Consider the following 13,215-nt stretch of genomic DNA (forward strand, 5'->3'; position numbering starts at 1 on the left):
ATGTTTTCTGCTATAATATACATTGACCTTAGAATTCATTAGTTTGACATTTAATGTGTTAGTTCCACAGCAAATAAACAGTCCTCATTAAGCACTGCTGGCTTTGATTCAGGTAGGGGTCTAAATTAGTTCACATGCTTTTTTCTTGCCAAAACGCGGTAAAAGATGTTAATAATTAAGGGTGATACTTTATGAAGTATTGTATATCCAAAATGAGAAATTGGGACATCTGGGAGCATTCACCTTTTTACTCTGGGAGAACAGAATAAGCTGCACCGGTGGCTATCATGGAGAGCTCACAGGTTCCCTCATCTCTAAAGTGAATAGTCTGATAGGCAGCTCATTTAGAAGAAAGGTCAGTAAGAGATGCTTTTGTGGCAAAATGTGGGAAACTTGCTTGCTTGCTTATGTGGTTGGTATATTTTCTGTTAGGAGCCAATTCTTGAGGGAAATCTTTACTACTGCATCCAGAAAAGCAGGGAATTCTCACCCAAGGTTTGCCCTGAAATGACGTTAGGATTTAGAAGGAGGTCTGGAGACCATCACAGAGGGCTTATAGGTCCTGCCTTGTCCTATACTATTTTTATAACATAAATGTGGTCATTCCTGAAAGGCAGAGTAAGTGCAAGTCTTCCCTTCACCAGCATTTGTTACAGAGAGGGAGCAGAGAAGGAGTGGTGGTGAGATGGGCACAGGCCTAGGGAAACGTTATGCTCTGCAGTTAGATGTTATTTTTTGGCCTGGCCATCAGCTCTGTCTACCTGCTCAGAGTTGCCACGTTGTTAGTTCTGCATCGCTGCCATACAAAACCCCTGTGTGCATTGAATTTAGCGTTGTTGCCTAATTAACTGAAACAAATTAGTTGAAATATGAGCCATCTGGAACAAAAACGAACCTTCCACGTTTATCAGTGGATTCATTTTATTAGCAAAGTACATGTTGCTGGTGATTGTTTCTTAAAATAAATTACGCCCAGGCAATGTACTACTTTAGGCAAACCTTGCTTTGAGTAAGAGAGATTTCACCTTCCTCTTTTGGCCTCTTTCATAACCTTTTCTCTTTGCAGGTGTGTTGAAATATTTGGGCGGGGGGAGGCTGATCGGAACAGAGGGAGAGAAAAGGTATCATACATCCTATTGTTTCAATTGCCAAATTTGCAGCAAGTCATTTAAGAATAAAGTAGTTTTTTATGTTGTTACTATCTTTATTTTGTCATTCTCCAGCCAATTTTGCTCAGTTCTGAGTTATTCTGAATTCCTTTGATGTGTATCCGTCTCTTTTACAGTAATTGCATCTGGTGGATTTCAAATGAACTGCAGTGATACTCATTTTTCAGATATTCTCTACAGGATTAGCATATAACGCTATTGGCAACTATTTCTGTACATGAGTTCTTTCAGCAAAAAAAAAAAAAGTGAACAGTTACATTTCTCAAAATCTTGAATTATTGGTCTGTTAAAATACATTTATGAACGTTAACACAGATTTTTTTTTTTTTTTTTTAGGAAACATGTTGCAAAATACCAGTTTAAAAATCAGATTAGGGTTTTGTGAGTTCCCAACCCAGCTTTTTAAATTGGAAAAATAATGTTGCCGAGGTGCTGCCAGTGCTCCACTCATTTCCATCAACTGAAATTCTCCTCAGGTTGTCTTAGGCTGATGTAGCTTTGATTTTTTGCTTTCAAGTTTTTAGATCTCTGCTGATGAAAACCTGACAACTTCATGCTGAAAGAGTCCTCCTCTTAATGACTTTTCCAGCTTTTGTTTTATTGCTGGCATTTTCTTCCTTTGTGTCTCCAACAGAGCCACCCCGGCCCATAGCACCCCCCCAGCTGCTTGGTGTGGGGCCTACATACCTGCTGATCCAGCTCAATGCCAACTCCATCATCGGCGATGGACCCATCATTCTGAAAGAAGTGGAGTACCGCATGACGTCGGGCACCTGGACGGAAACCCACGCTGTCAACGCACCGACATACAAACTCTGGCACTTGGACCCAGATACCGAATACGAGATTCGGGTGCTGCTCACCAGACCAGGAGAAGGAGGAACTGGGCAGCCGGGACCTCCGCTCATCACCAGAACCAAATGTGCAGGTGAGTTTACTCCTTCTTGCTCTCTCCTGCTTGGTGATTTCGTGGGTTTGTTGGCTGCAATTAAACTTAAGGTTTCCCTTGGCACCCGAGGAATCCAACTGCGTTTGAGCCAATGTGCATTTGTTTTCTCCATGTTTCCCATTTTGCCTGGTCTTGGTTCCTGTTTACTCTCTGTGGGAGCTGGGTTAACAACCTACACTGTAGAAAGATTAAGAAAATCTTGTCCTTCTCTTTATGAAAAGACAGAAACCTCTACTTCTGGAAAGGACAATCTGCCTGCTTTCCACTTCATGTTTGTGCTCACATTTTGAATACATTTTTATTTAAAGAAACTTGCATGGAAAAAGAGTCTGTTTAAGAAACAGCATTTTACAAAGAAGCTGTTTCCTTACGGGTTTGTTTTTTTTTCTTTTTCAAAGAGGGTATGCATGGCCTGCCAGGGTCCGTGGCAAACTTCATGGAAATATTAAGTCTCCTCCCTTTTCCCTTTACTTACCATCATCGCAAACATCAGTGCTGCAGAAACTTGCTGCCTGCCTCAGGTTTTTAGAGTGCCTCTTTATCTCCAGCATCACAAAGTTTAAGCATTGGTAACTTGTGTTAGATGCTGTGCTTTGTAAAGCTACTTATTTTAATCTCAGCTTTTATAAAAAAGAAAATAATACCTACCTTTCATGGTTACAGAAGAAAAAATTTGTAGGTAGGCCAAACCAGGAGGCAAATAAAAGGAAGTTAAATAGTGATTTTTTTTTTCTAATCTCAGTATTTTTAGGGCCTGGTTTGTAGTATTTGAAAGTCTGCAGTGTGCTAGATATATCAGAGAGTGCCGGTAAGCACATATTCAAAACAGAGTTAAAGTACTAAGAAGGAAGAGTGGCAGTGGCGTCCTCTCCCATGCATTGTTTGTATGTACATGTGTGTATGTATAAAATAGATAAATAAAGCCTTTTTTTTTTTTTCCTGACACTGGTCATCTGTTGGGCAGATGACAGTGAGAGATGACCTCTGTGGACATCTGTTCTAGTTCTTATCTAAGCGTATATGATCATTCATTGTTTACTCAAGGAAAAAGTTGGTGTTGCATGGCAAGCTACTACTGCAAGTATCCTCTATTGGGCTACGGCAATAGGTATAAATCCCTGAAAATTAGCCAGTATGTTTTTGTTTTATTTTGAATTTGGGCATAATAATATTTGTAAAATGAACATGCTGATCATTTAATCCCTTAACTAGTAGCTGTCAGTTGGAGGCCTTCTGAAACGGAAGGCATTTTTGAAATTTGGAATCTTATTTTTAATTTTGTCTCTCTCTCTCCTGTAAAGTGAAAAGATTTTTGTACTCATCTCAGTTCAGATGACAGCTGTTGAGATCTAAGTAAGGTTAAAGCATTGATTTATTGTTCTGAATCATTTTAGACATTGTTTTGAAAAAGTACATTAGAAATCTGAAACAGCCCCTGTTTTAAAGAGAGTGAGCTAAGATTAACAAATCCAAAAAGCTTTTTTTTCCCAGCACTTCAAAAATATAATTTTATTTACGCAGTGTTTATGACAGACACAAACTTTCTAATGGGGAAGGAAAAAAAAAAGGAGGTAATGATTTATGAGAAGTTTGACATCTTTTCAGAAAGCAGGGGAAACAAGGAGTTGTGGCTGCTGTTTATTATCATTATTATTATTCCTTTAATGCTCACATATAAGGCACCAAAATCTAATTTGCTTTGTGGCAAATTTTTAACTCAATTTGCTAGGAATCAAAATAAATCCAAAAAAGAGAATTCTTCAGAAGAAAAATCCAAACTTTTGTGACAGGATTATTTTCTCAATAAAATCTCAAAGTGTTTGCCTTGCAGTATAACTGGTTCATTATATTCCATAAAGGTAAATTGTATACAGTATGCTTAAAAGTATACTATTGTTAATACATAAAATATGCATTAACACATAAAATGTATACATTAATACATAAAAGTATGTTGATATTAACCATTTTTCTTTAGAAAAATTGAGTCAGCAAAGTTTTAGTGAGGCTGGAGAATTTCTTCTACATCAGAGAATGGCTCCTTAATGTGATCAGCCCACATCCAGAGAGAAGTATCTCTCTGTGCTTCCTTGTCACCTCTCTGACCACGAAGACAACGGCTTCTTTTCTTCCCAAGACTTCTGCAAGGCAGCTGAAATGGCCTTCAAGCAATAAGAAATTGAAGCCAGTTGCTGTTTGGTAGTTTTTTATATTTGCTCTTGGAAGGCAAACCACAAACAAAAGTTAGTCACTTCTGAAAAGATTTATAAGAGAGGGTAAAGCTAATAATGAAATAGCTAACACTGCAATCCCTTTTGCTACTAGTATTGTACTAGTGACTGGCAGATGATTTACTCTGCTATATTAGATGACATCTCTGCAGCAATATCTTCTTTCTGAAGATTCTTCAATTATTCCTAATTCTTGCTACTGACAAGATCACTTATTCTTCAGACAGATATCCTTATTCTCTTTTCTGTCAATGTTCTTTGTCAATTTTGTCTTTCCATAAGTTTTGCAAGTATTAGTTCAAATTTTGAAACAAATTATAATTGATTATGTGAAATGGAGTAATGGGAAAAAATGAATTTTCAGAATGAATTTTGACTGCTCTCTGTATGGATTAAAAAGCACACATTACTGAGCATTGATCTGATGAGTTTTTAATGTTTATGTGCCCACTACCAGTGATAGCTACATCACAGACCCATCAATAAGAATAGGTTAGCATTCTACCTTTTGTTTATTTTATATCTAGAGCTAGGGATTAGCATTATGTTGGAATAAATAATACAAATGATTTTTTCCTATAATTTATTTAGTATTTATAATTTCATGATATTTCATAATAGCATACTATTGATCTATTCGGCTGTGTTTTGCTGCAGATGTATCCTACCTTTGAACAATTTAAGCAATGCCTGTACTCATCTCCCTTTCAGACACACACTTTTATTATTAGGTGTTTAGAGTATTTCTGTCTTCCTAATAGCGAAAACAACATCTGGTGACTTGTTCAGGAAATGTTTCCAATGATGCTAAACACAATTGATTTCTAATAAACAGATAATTCTTTCATTAGTTAAAAGTCCTTCAAAAATCAGTCTGCGTTACTGGGATTTCCTGGCTAATCTTTTGTGTGTTGAAGCGAAGTCACTGCATTTTACATGAAAAATTTGTATGTTGTTTTGTCAGTTTGCAGTCCTATGTGTCTGATGTCAATGTCAGGGCTGAGCAGTGGGATATAGGACATGGTGGAGTGTTAAACACTAAAACTAAAACATGTTGAGTAAAAATATTATTTTTGTCCACTATCCTTCAGACTGCACTCCTTTGGTTTCCACTTTTAAGCGCAGCTGAAGTGTTTGCTGAGGGCTCGAGGGTGTCTCTGCGTGCCCCGGGCACAGCCCTACGAGGAAAGACTGAGGGAGCTGGGCCTGTTCAGCCTGGAGAAGAAAAGGCTGAGAGGGGATCTAATCAGTGAGGCAGTGAGGAGGATGGTGCTGGCCTCTTTTCAGTGGTGGCCACCGACAGAACTAGAGGAAGTGGCTGGAAACTGAAGCATCAGAAGTTCCACAGGAACTTAAGGAAAAATTTCTTATCAGTGAGGGTGACAGAGCACTGGAACAGGCTGCCCAGAGAGGTTGTGGAGTCTCCTTCTCTGGAGATCTTCAAAACCCGCTTGGATGCCACCCTGTGCCACGTGCTCTAGGTGTCCCTGCGTGTGCAGGGGGGTTGGACTAGATGATCTCTAGAGGTCCCTTCCAACCTTAAGCATTCTACAATTCTATGATTACAGGTGCAGAGGGCTCCTGCCTCCCCACCACAGCAGGCAGTGCACCCAACATGGGCAGCTCTTTTCATGGAGCCCAGCATAGTTGCTCACTTTAATTGCCTCACCAGCATTTTCAAGCCCAAACCAAAGGCCATGGGCAGCACTTGAGGCAGTAGCAGTATCTAGGTTACTTTGGGTGGGTTTCGGGTTGGGTTAGGTTCCTTTGGAGTATGTCGGGTGCCTGCTCTGCCTTTCCTTCAGGAGGCTTTTGAGGGTGCGTTGTGGTCTCAACTTGGTCACCCCACCTGCTCAGGCAGCTATAAAGTAGAAGTTATTTGGTCACATTGGCTGCTGCTCCTGGGTAACAGCGAACAGCTCGGTTTTCTGATTAAGTGATATTTTAGTGGCAAGAGAGGTCAATAGTTCAGCCTGTCCAAAGCTTAATATATATCCACAGCAGAACTGATCTCTGGTACTTTGCTGAAATTCAGTGCAAGGGTGTGATTTTCAGTAAAACACAAAGTTTTTGTACAGCAGTCAAAGAAAAAAAATCCTGTTATCCAAAAAATGTTATGACTAGTAAACTTTTTCTGTGTTTTATTTTTTTGCTAATAAAATGAGTGCTGTGCAAAGTAAGCTTCCTACTGCTGCTTACAGCTTTATCAGATCTAAGAATGGAACAAAATATATTGAGAGTGTTGCTGCTGCTGCTGTTATTTTATTGCTGTCCAAAATAGTTATCAGTCTCGAAGACCTACTTATCAATAGCAATGGGTCTTGAGGGTCTGGAGCATCAGCACAGTGTTGCCTTCAGTTCCAGGCTCAGGAGGAGGGTTGCTTTCTCTTTTTTTTTGGATGTGGAATATTTGCTTACAGTTTGCATATTTATTAATCTTGAAAACAAAACACACACAACCCAGGACACTGCTGAATTCCTCTGCAGCCCAGGAAATCAAAAACGGGGAAATGTTTAAAAACAAAAATAAGCTTAAGTGCTTTTTTCATTTTCCTAGGAATTTTAGCCAGGGGACCCCAGCAATGTTGACTCTGAGAGTCAGCTCACTTTACGTGGCCATTGGGAGAGTTAAAATGTTATTCTGGTTACATAATAGCTCTATTTGTTTTTGACAGTGAGCGACGCGAAAGGGGACAGTGCAGCAGAAAATTCATTTGTGCTGATGTGGGATACAAAGGAGAAAATATGGCAATGAACGTATGAGCTGCGCAATTCACTTCTGTCTCTTGAAGTTATACATACTAAATTCTTATTTAAATCTTTGAGAGCTAATAAAAGGGCAGATAAACATCATTCTCAATAGTTTAAATCAAATACAGTTTTTTTCTTTTTCCAAAAGTTGGGTGGCCAGAGAGTTGATACTCACCTTTACAGCAAAACAGCTACGTTAAGGTTTCAAACAAAACCTTTTCCCCTTTAAATAAATTATATTAAGGTAGGGAGTTGCAAAATAGTTAAAAAGGGAGCCTAAATACATTTTGAGCACTTTAATTGCATATTTTTATTATTTATATTTCTGTTGTTTATAACTTGAACACGTTGTTAGAATAAAATAAAAATGAAGAATGACTTGAAACTAAACAAATATGTGTTTTTTAAACCATCATTTGTCATTGCAGAAGTGCCCACATTACACCAATATTTATAAGTTGCTGTTGTTTTTACAAATGTGTTTGGCATTCGTAACCATTTCTGGGCTTTGGGCCATGTGGTAATTGGAAGCATTTGAGATCTCACTAGAAGATACCGACTGCACTATTCTCTTTTTTCATATGGTTTTACCAGTTGCCTATGATATGGAAAAGGCATTTAAACAATTGAGCAAATTTGGTCTAAGAAGTTAATATTCTTGACTGGTATATTGCCATTGGGTTTGGATACCATGGCGAGGTACTTGTTACTGAGGGAGTGTCTTATGGATCAGCACTGCTTATTGCACTGATTGCCCCTGCTCATGCCAGTGGTGCTTCTATCCCAAAGAAAGGACCCTTGGCAGCTTAATTACCTAGCAGGAGAGCAGTCATATTGCCTACCTGGCATCAGCCCTTTCCATGGATGATTTTTGTTGTCTCCTTTCTCATCTCGGGCCGTGCATCTGCCTTTGGTGGAGCAGAGCTTGCCACAGCACTGAGACCTCAGTGATTTATCCCGAGCGCGTGCAACTAGTCAATAGATCACATTTCTGAGAGGAGCACTGTCCGTGGCAAGCAAATGTATGGCAGTGTATTAATCCACAGCCACCATTCCCACTGTAGAAGACGGGATGTGGGTAATAATTCATCCTGCAGCACTTGAAAATGCAAGAGGTGCACCCAGGCCAGATCGCTCAGAAGCTGCTTGTAATTTCTCCAAAGTTTGGGCATTCATATTCGCGTTTTTTTTTCCAGTCTGTTTTTGCTTCTGAAGAATGTGCCTGCAGGTTAAAATAATCTTTCAGAAGATTGCAACTCTTTCCTGAACTATGACTTTTAATTTTGACTGGAAAATAGCGCAAATTTTTCTGAACATGATTCATTAATGTTCTCGATCTTTTAATTTAGTTTGCCTCCATAATTAAGGTGCCTCAGTTTTTAACAGGATAATATTACTGTTATATCACTACTATATAGTGATTGAGGATTGGTAAGTACCTAAACAAAACAACAATAAAGCAAACTTGGTTTTGACACCTGCAGTTTTAAAGAACTGGTTTTATTGTACTTTTGTATTTCACGCCATTAAAAATTAAACAGGGAATATTTTAATAAGGTTTCATAAACTGCTGTGGTCACTGCAGCATTTAAATGTACAGTCCAGGAAGCAAAGGAGCCTGCAGATTATTTTGGCCTTATTCTATGAGAGGTATTTTAATTTATATTCATTTTTTTTTCCTTCTTGCAACTTTATTTTATAAAAATGCAGGTAATGATTTTCTTTCCTCCTAATTTGAACCTGGACTGACTCAGGCAGAACTGAGTGAATTTCATTTTCTTCATTTTAATTTCTCAGTCAATCTTCCTGCTCTCACTGAGAGGGGGGAATGGGCCAGATGATGTTTTTCTATGGTATGTTAATGAAATGACTTCCTTTGCAACAATAGATTGAGGAGGATATTAAACAGCAGCTGTTGTCAAGTCACACATCAGGAAATCTGGAGGTCTGATCAACAGATCTTTAAATGGGTTGTCAAGACTCCTATTGTGACTTGGTTTTGATTCCCGTTTAAAGAAGAAAAAAAAAAAAAAAAGGGCACCAGATAGCTTGGGCATTTCAGATCAAATGATTTGAAAAATAATATTAACAATACTCATATAAAGGACCAGGTTCACCCAATTAAATAAAGGCTTGTCTTCTTGGCTTTAATTCTAAACAGAAAAAATGGAACAGCCAATACAATGTTTGATTAAGGAAGAATTAAGAAAGTAACATAATTAGAGAAAGTCAACAGGTTTAGAGAATACTGATCTTTACTGATCTTGTCAGAACAATTTGTGTTTTTTTTTTTTTTTTAAATTAGATTATAGGTCTTGTTAATAAAGGCAATATAGTTCTTCTGTAATGTATTGATCTAAAACATTTTGATTAATAAACTAAACTAAACTCAAATGGAATAGAAATAGCTGATGTATCGAAAAACATACCAATGGATGGAACATTTCTATTTGAGTCATGTCAGGATCAGTTTTATGCTGTTTATGAAGAAAATATAACTACTGATCAACTTGGCGTATGGCAAAAGATTCCAAAAATGCTAAATAACAAAGAATCCAGATGCTAATTGACAGTGGCCTGATTTGGCTGCTGTTAATCTGTATTTCAGGTTGGCCAGCTGCAGTACAACAAAAACAGGCTGTATTTATAGAGTGGGAAAAGGAGAAAGTCGATTACAAAGTATCCCCTCAGTGTGGATATCACCAAGCTGTCAGTTGGGTGACATTAGCTAAAACACTTAATGCAGTCCTTGGCTGCATAAATGAAGCAAAGCTTCTCAGCCTTTCTTTAATTATAGAGAATGTTTTAAAGCTTTTGACGTTGCATATTTTGCATATTTGAAATACTCTGCCAAACTGGTTTATTTCTGACCCAGACCTTTACCCTCCTCCCCAAATCTGTGTGGCATCCCATTCTGTGGAATTGAAAATATGGTGTTACACAAGAGGTGTTTTTTAGGCTGAATAAGAAGGCAAAATAAAGAAACCTTGGCAGAAACTTTAAAACTTAAAATCCCTAAATGATATCTTGCTGTGAAGGTGGTGATGTAACTAGAATTAACATGTCTTTTGTAGCCGCAGGCACGATTGTACGCAGTGATTTGTCATGTGTGTGAAAATCATACCTGGGTTTTTCTTGTTTCACATCTCCAATCCTGTTCCATGAAAAACAAGCTATTTCTTTTGTATACTAATAATTTTCATCTCAGATTACCTTCCTAAAATATTTAATCTTATGCGTTTTGTTTTTCAGGGCATTATTAATTGCCAAAAGGTATTTCATTACTCTTGGAAATGGCAGCATGTTTAATTATCACTCAGATAATTAAACATTTCAGACACTGAGTCTAACAGTACCACAAGCACACATTTTGCAGTTTATTACCTTTATTTATGGAATTATGTTCAACGCAAGGGAGCTGTGATAATATATTTGGCTATGTGCCCTCTTTTCTCTGCCAAATGAACTCTACCAATTAGGCCAAAATGTGGGAGCCTGGTTGCCACTCAGAACAGAAAGTGCTGCATTCACAATTTAGAAGTTGTAGCTGTTTGGGTGATTACAGTTAAGCAAATGATTTCCATCGCACCACGTTTCCTGAAAGTCAAGATATTAGAAGATAGCCCTGAACTGCATGTCAAGAAACACATTTAACAAATCAGTTGACTTTGTGCCAGGGCCATTTGGACAGTGGGGCTAATATGTACATTTTCACTAGGGAGGTCTGCCGTATTCATTTACCTTATACGTTTTTTTAAAGCTTTTTCTGAGATGAGATCTTGGTGTTATGTGAATGCTCGCAACAGATAACTAGTATGTAATCAGAATTTAGTACAATAAAGATGAGTTTAGAGAGTAAACTAATTAAACTAAAGATGGTTAGAGAGCAATTTTTAATTGATTCAGTAACAATAGTTGTAGCTGATATAATTTTATGGTCCCATGGAGGTAAACCCCTTGAAAATCAACTAGTACCACTGCTCTGCTTTCAACCATGATTTCTCTGTGTCTGGATTAAGCAAGCCAGGCCTGTTTAGCCTAGAAACTAAGAGGAGATCTGATCAATATGTACAAGCACCTTAGGGGTGAATGTAGGGAGGGTGGGGCCAAACTCTCCTCGGTGGTAGCCAGTGACAGGACAAGGGATAGTGGGTACAAGCTGAAACACAGGAAGTTCCATCTCCAGGTGAGGAAGAACTTCTTTCCTGTGAGGGTGACAGAGCCCTGGAACAGGCTGCCCAGAGAGGTTGTGGAGTCTTCGTCTCTGGAGATCTTCAAAACCCGCCTGGTCACAGCTCTAGGTGTTGGATTAGATGAGGCCCCTCCATAGAGGCCCCTTCCAACCTTAACCATTCTGTGATTCTGTATACTCAGGTTCTACTAACAGTAAGAGAAAAAAAATGCAGCAATAATGTTGTATAGAAATGAGTTGAGATCAGTTTCTTTCTGAACTAAATATTTCCTGTGACTATCCTTGCACTTGTCTCCTACCCTCTGAATAGCCATAATTAAAGACCCTGCTCTCTTCGCCTCAGAACCATCTTGCCTTTTTTCTTTTTTCCTTTTTTTTTTTTTTTCCCTTCTATCCTCTCCCGTTTGGCCAAGAAACAAAATTAAAAGTTTGAACAAAAAAATACAGATCTTTCTGCCTTAGCAATGGGTGAGGGAACAACTAATACATCATAGAAGCTATAAATGTTGAGAAGGTGCACAGATCCTAAGGTAATGCATGTAATGTAAGAACTTGCACAGAATAGAATCAAGAAATTTTTTCATAGATATAAATGATCTTATCTAGCTGTAATCAGAAAGGGTAGTGATGCACATTTGAAAGCTAAATTAAGCAGGCAGACGTTTTTCACTGTTGTTTTACTGATGAGCTTGTTCAGAGCATATACCTTTAGTTTCTACAGTGAGGGAAAAATATAGATGAGTAGTATTGAATAGAAATCTATCTATCTATCTATCTATATATATATATCTCCATATTCTTTATATCTTACTGTGGATTATTTCATCCTAGATTTATGAGCTGCAGTGTTATTTATATAAAGTCTTTTGCTTTCCTTGTGTTATGTTGATCTGATCCCATAGTGGAAGCAAAAGTGCTGCCACACATCAATATTGTCTTTACAAGCCAGCTTACCACCTTGGTATTAAAGACAGGATCTGCCAGGTCAAGATGGCAATATTGCCTGAGTCTGTCTAACAGTTGTTGGACTCCAAGTGATTTGAAGATCTCTCTAAAATATATACATTTTTGCTTGTAGCTTGTGATGTTTTATCTAGACTATTACAATCTGCACAGATCAAGTTCTGCAGAAGCACTCTATATTTTAATTGTTTGAAAATATGCCTCGTGGACAGTCTTAAATTAGAAAATGTTGGCTGTTCTGGTTGCACTCTTTGTTCTCCTAAATTAATCTCTTAGATGCTTTGCATATTCTCTCAGCATATACATATTGACTCCATGTATCTTTTTTTCCTCCCTCTGAACAACTGCCATTCTGCCCTGGCATGTTTGCATGTGACTCTCGGTTGTTACAGGCATAGCTCCTTCCACATAGGTAGTAATAGTACAGGTTTGGAAACAAATTTGCAGGGGTTGTAATAAATGTCAGTAAATAAATAAGCAAAGCTTCCTATCTTTTACACTATGGCCTTTTGTCCTCAGTCCTTATGTCTATCCTTCATCCTGTGCCTTTATCAGGCTTGCCTGGGCTTGTAGTGAGAGTTAAATATTTCATAACACTGACATTTCATGGAAGTGAAGTGTCTCTCTTTTGTCTCAGGTGCTGGAGGTCTGTATTTTGGAGCAGAGTCTGCTGAATTATTTTCTGCTTAGGCTCTATGTGCACAGAGTGGTTATTGGTGAGAGAAAATGAGACACACAGTGCAGACATGTTCTCTAATAGGAAAAGGTTCTCCTCAGTTGATGTGATGTCATTTAAAAGCCATTGCATATACCATTTTTGGCATGAAACTGTAATAATTGTCTTTCTGAAGAGACTGTAACCTCCCTCTTTGAATTTAGCCGTGTCAGGATGTATCCTTCTTTAGGAGGAATGGAGGAGACCTCAAATATTGGTTATTAAAGAGTATGGCTCAGATTTTG

General features: G+C 38.1%; 1 protein-coding gene across 1 annotated transcript in view; it reads left to right on the forward strand.

Annotated features, from left to right (window-relative positions):
- Window positions 1-1,803: 1,803 nt before the first annotated feature.
- PTPRK (protein tyrosine phosphatase receptor type K) overlaps window positions 1,804-13,215 on the forward strand; it is a gene marked incomplete at its 5' end in the record, with an annotated part of 159,971 nt that continues 148,559 nt past the window's right edge. The window contains one exon of the mRNA XM_088530310.1: window positions 1,804-2,097. Within this exon, the coding sequence (XP_088386436.1) occupies window positions 1,804-2,097 (294 nt within the window). The remainder of the gene's footprint in view (window positions 2,098-13,215) is intronic.

The sequence above is a fragment of the Tinamus guttatus genome, unplaced genomic scaffold (assembly GCF_059628265.1).
Source record: "Tinamus guttatus ecotype Peru unplaced genomic scaffold, ASM5962826v1 Tinamus_guttatus_pri_ptg000366l, whole genome shotgun sequence".
NCBI lineage: Eukaryota > Metazoa > Chordata > Aves > Tinamiformes > Tinamidae > Tinamus > Tinamus guttatus.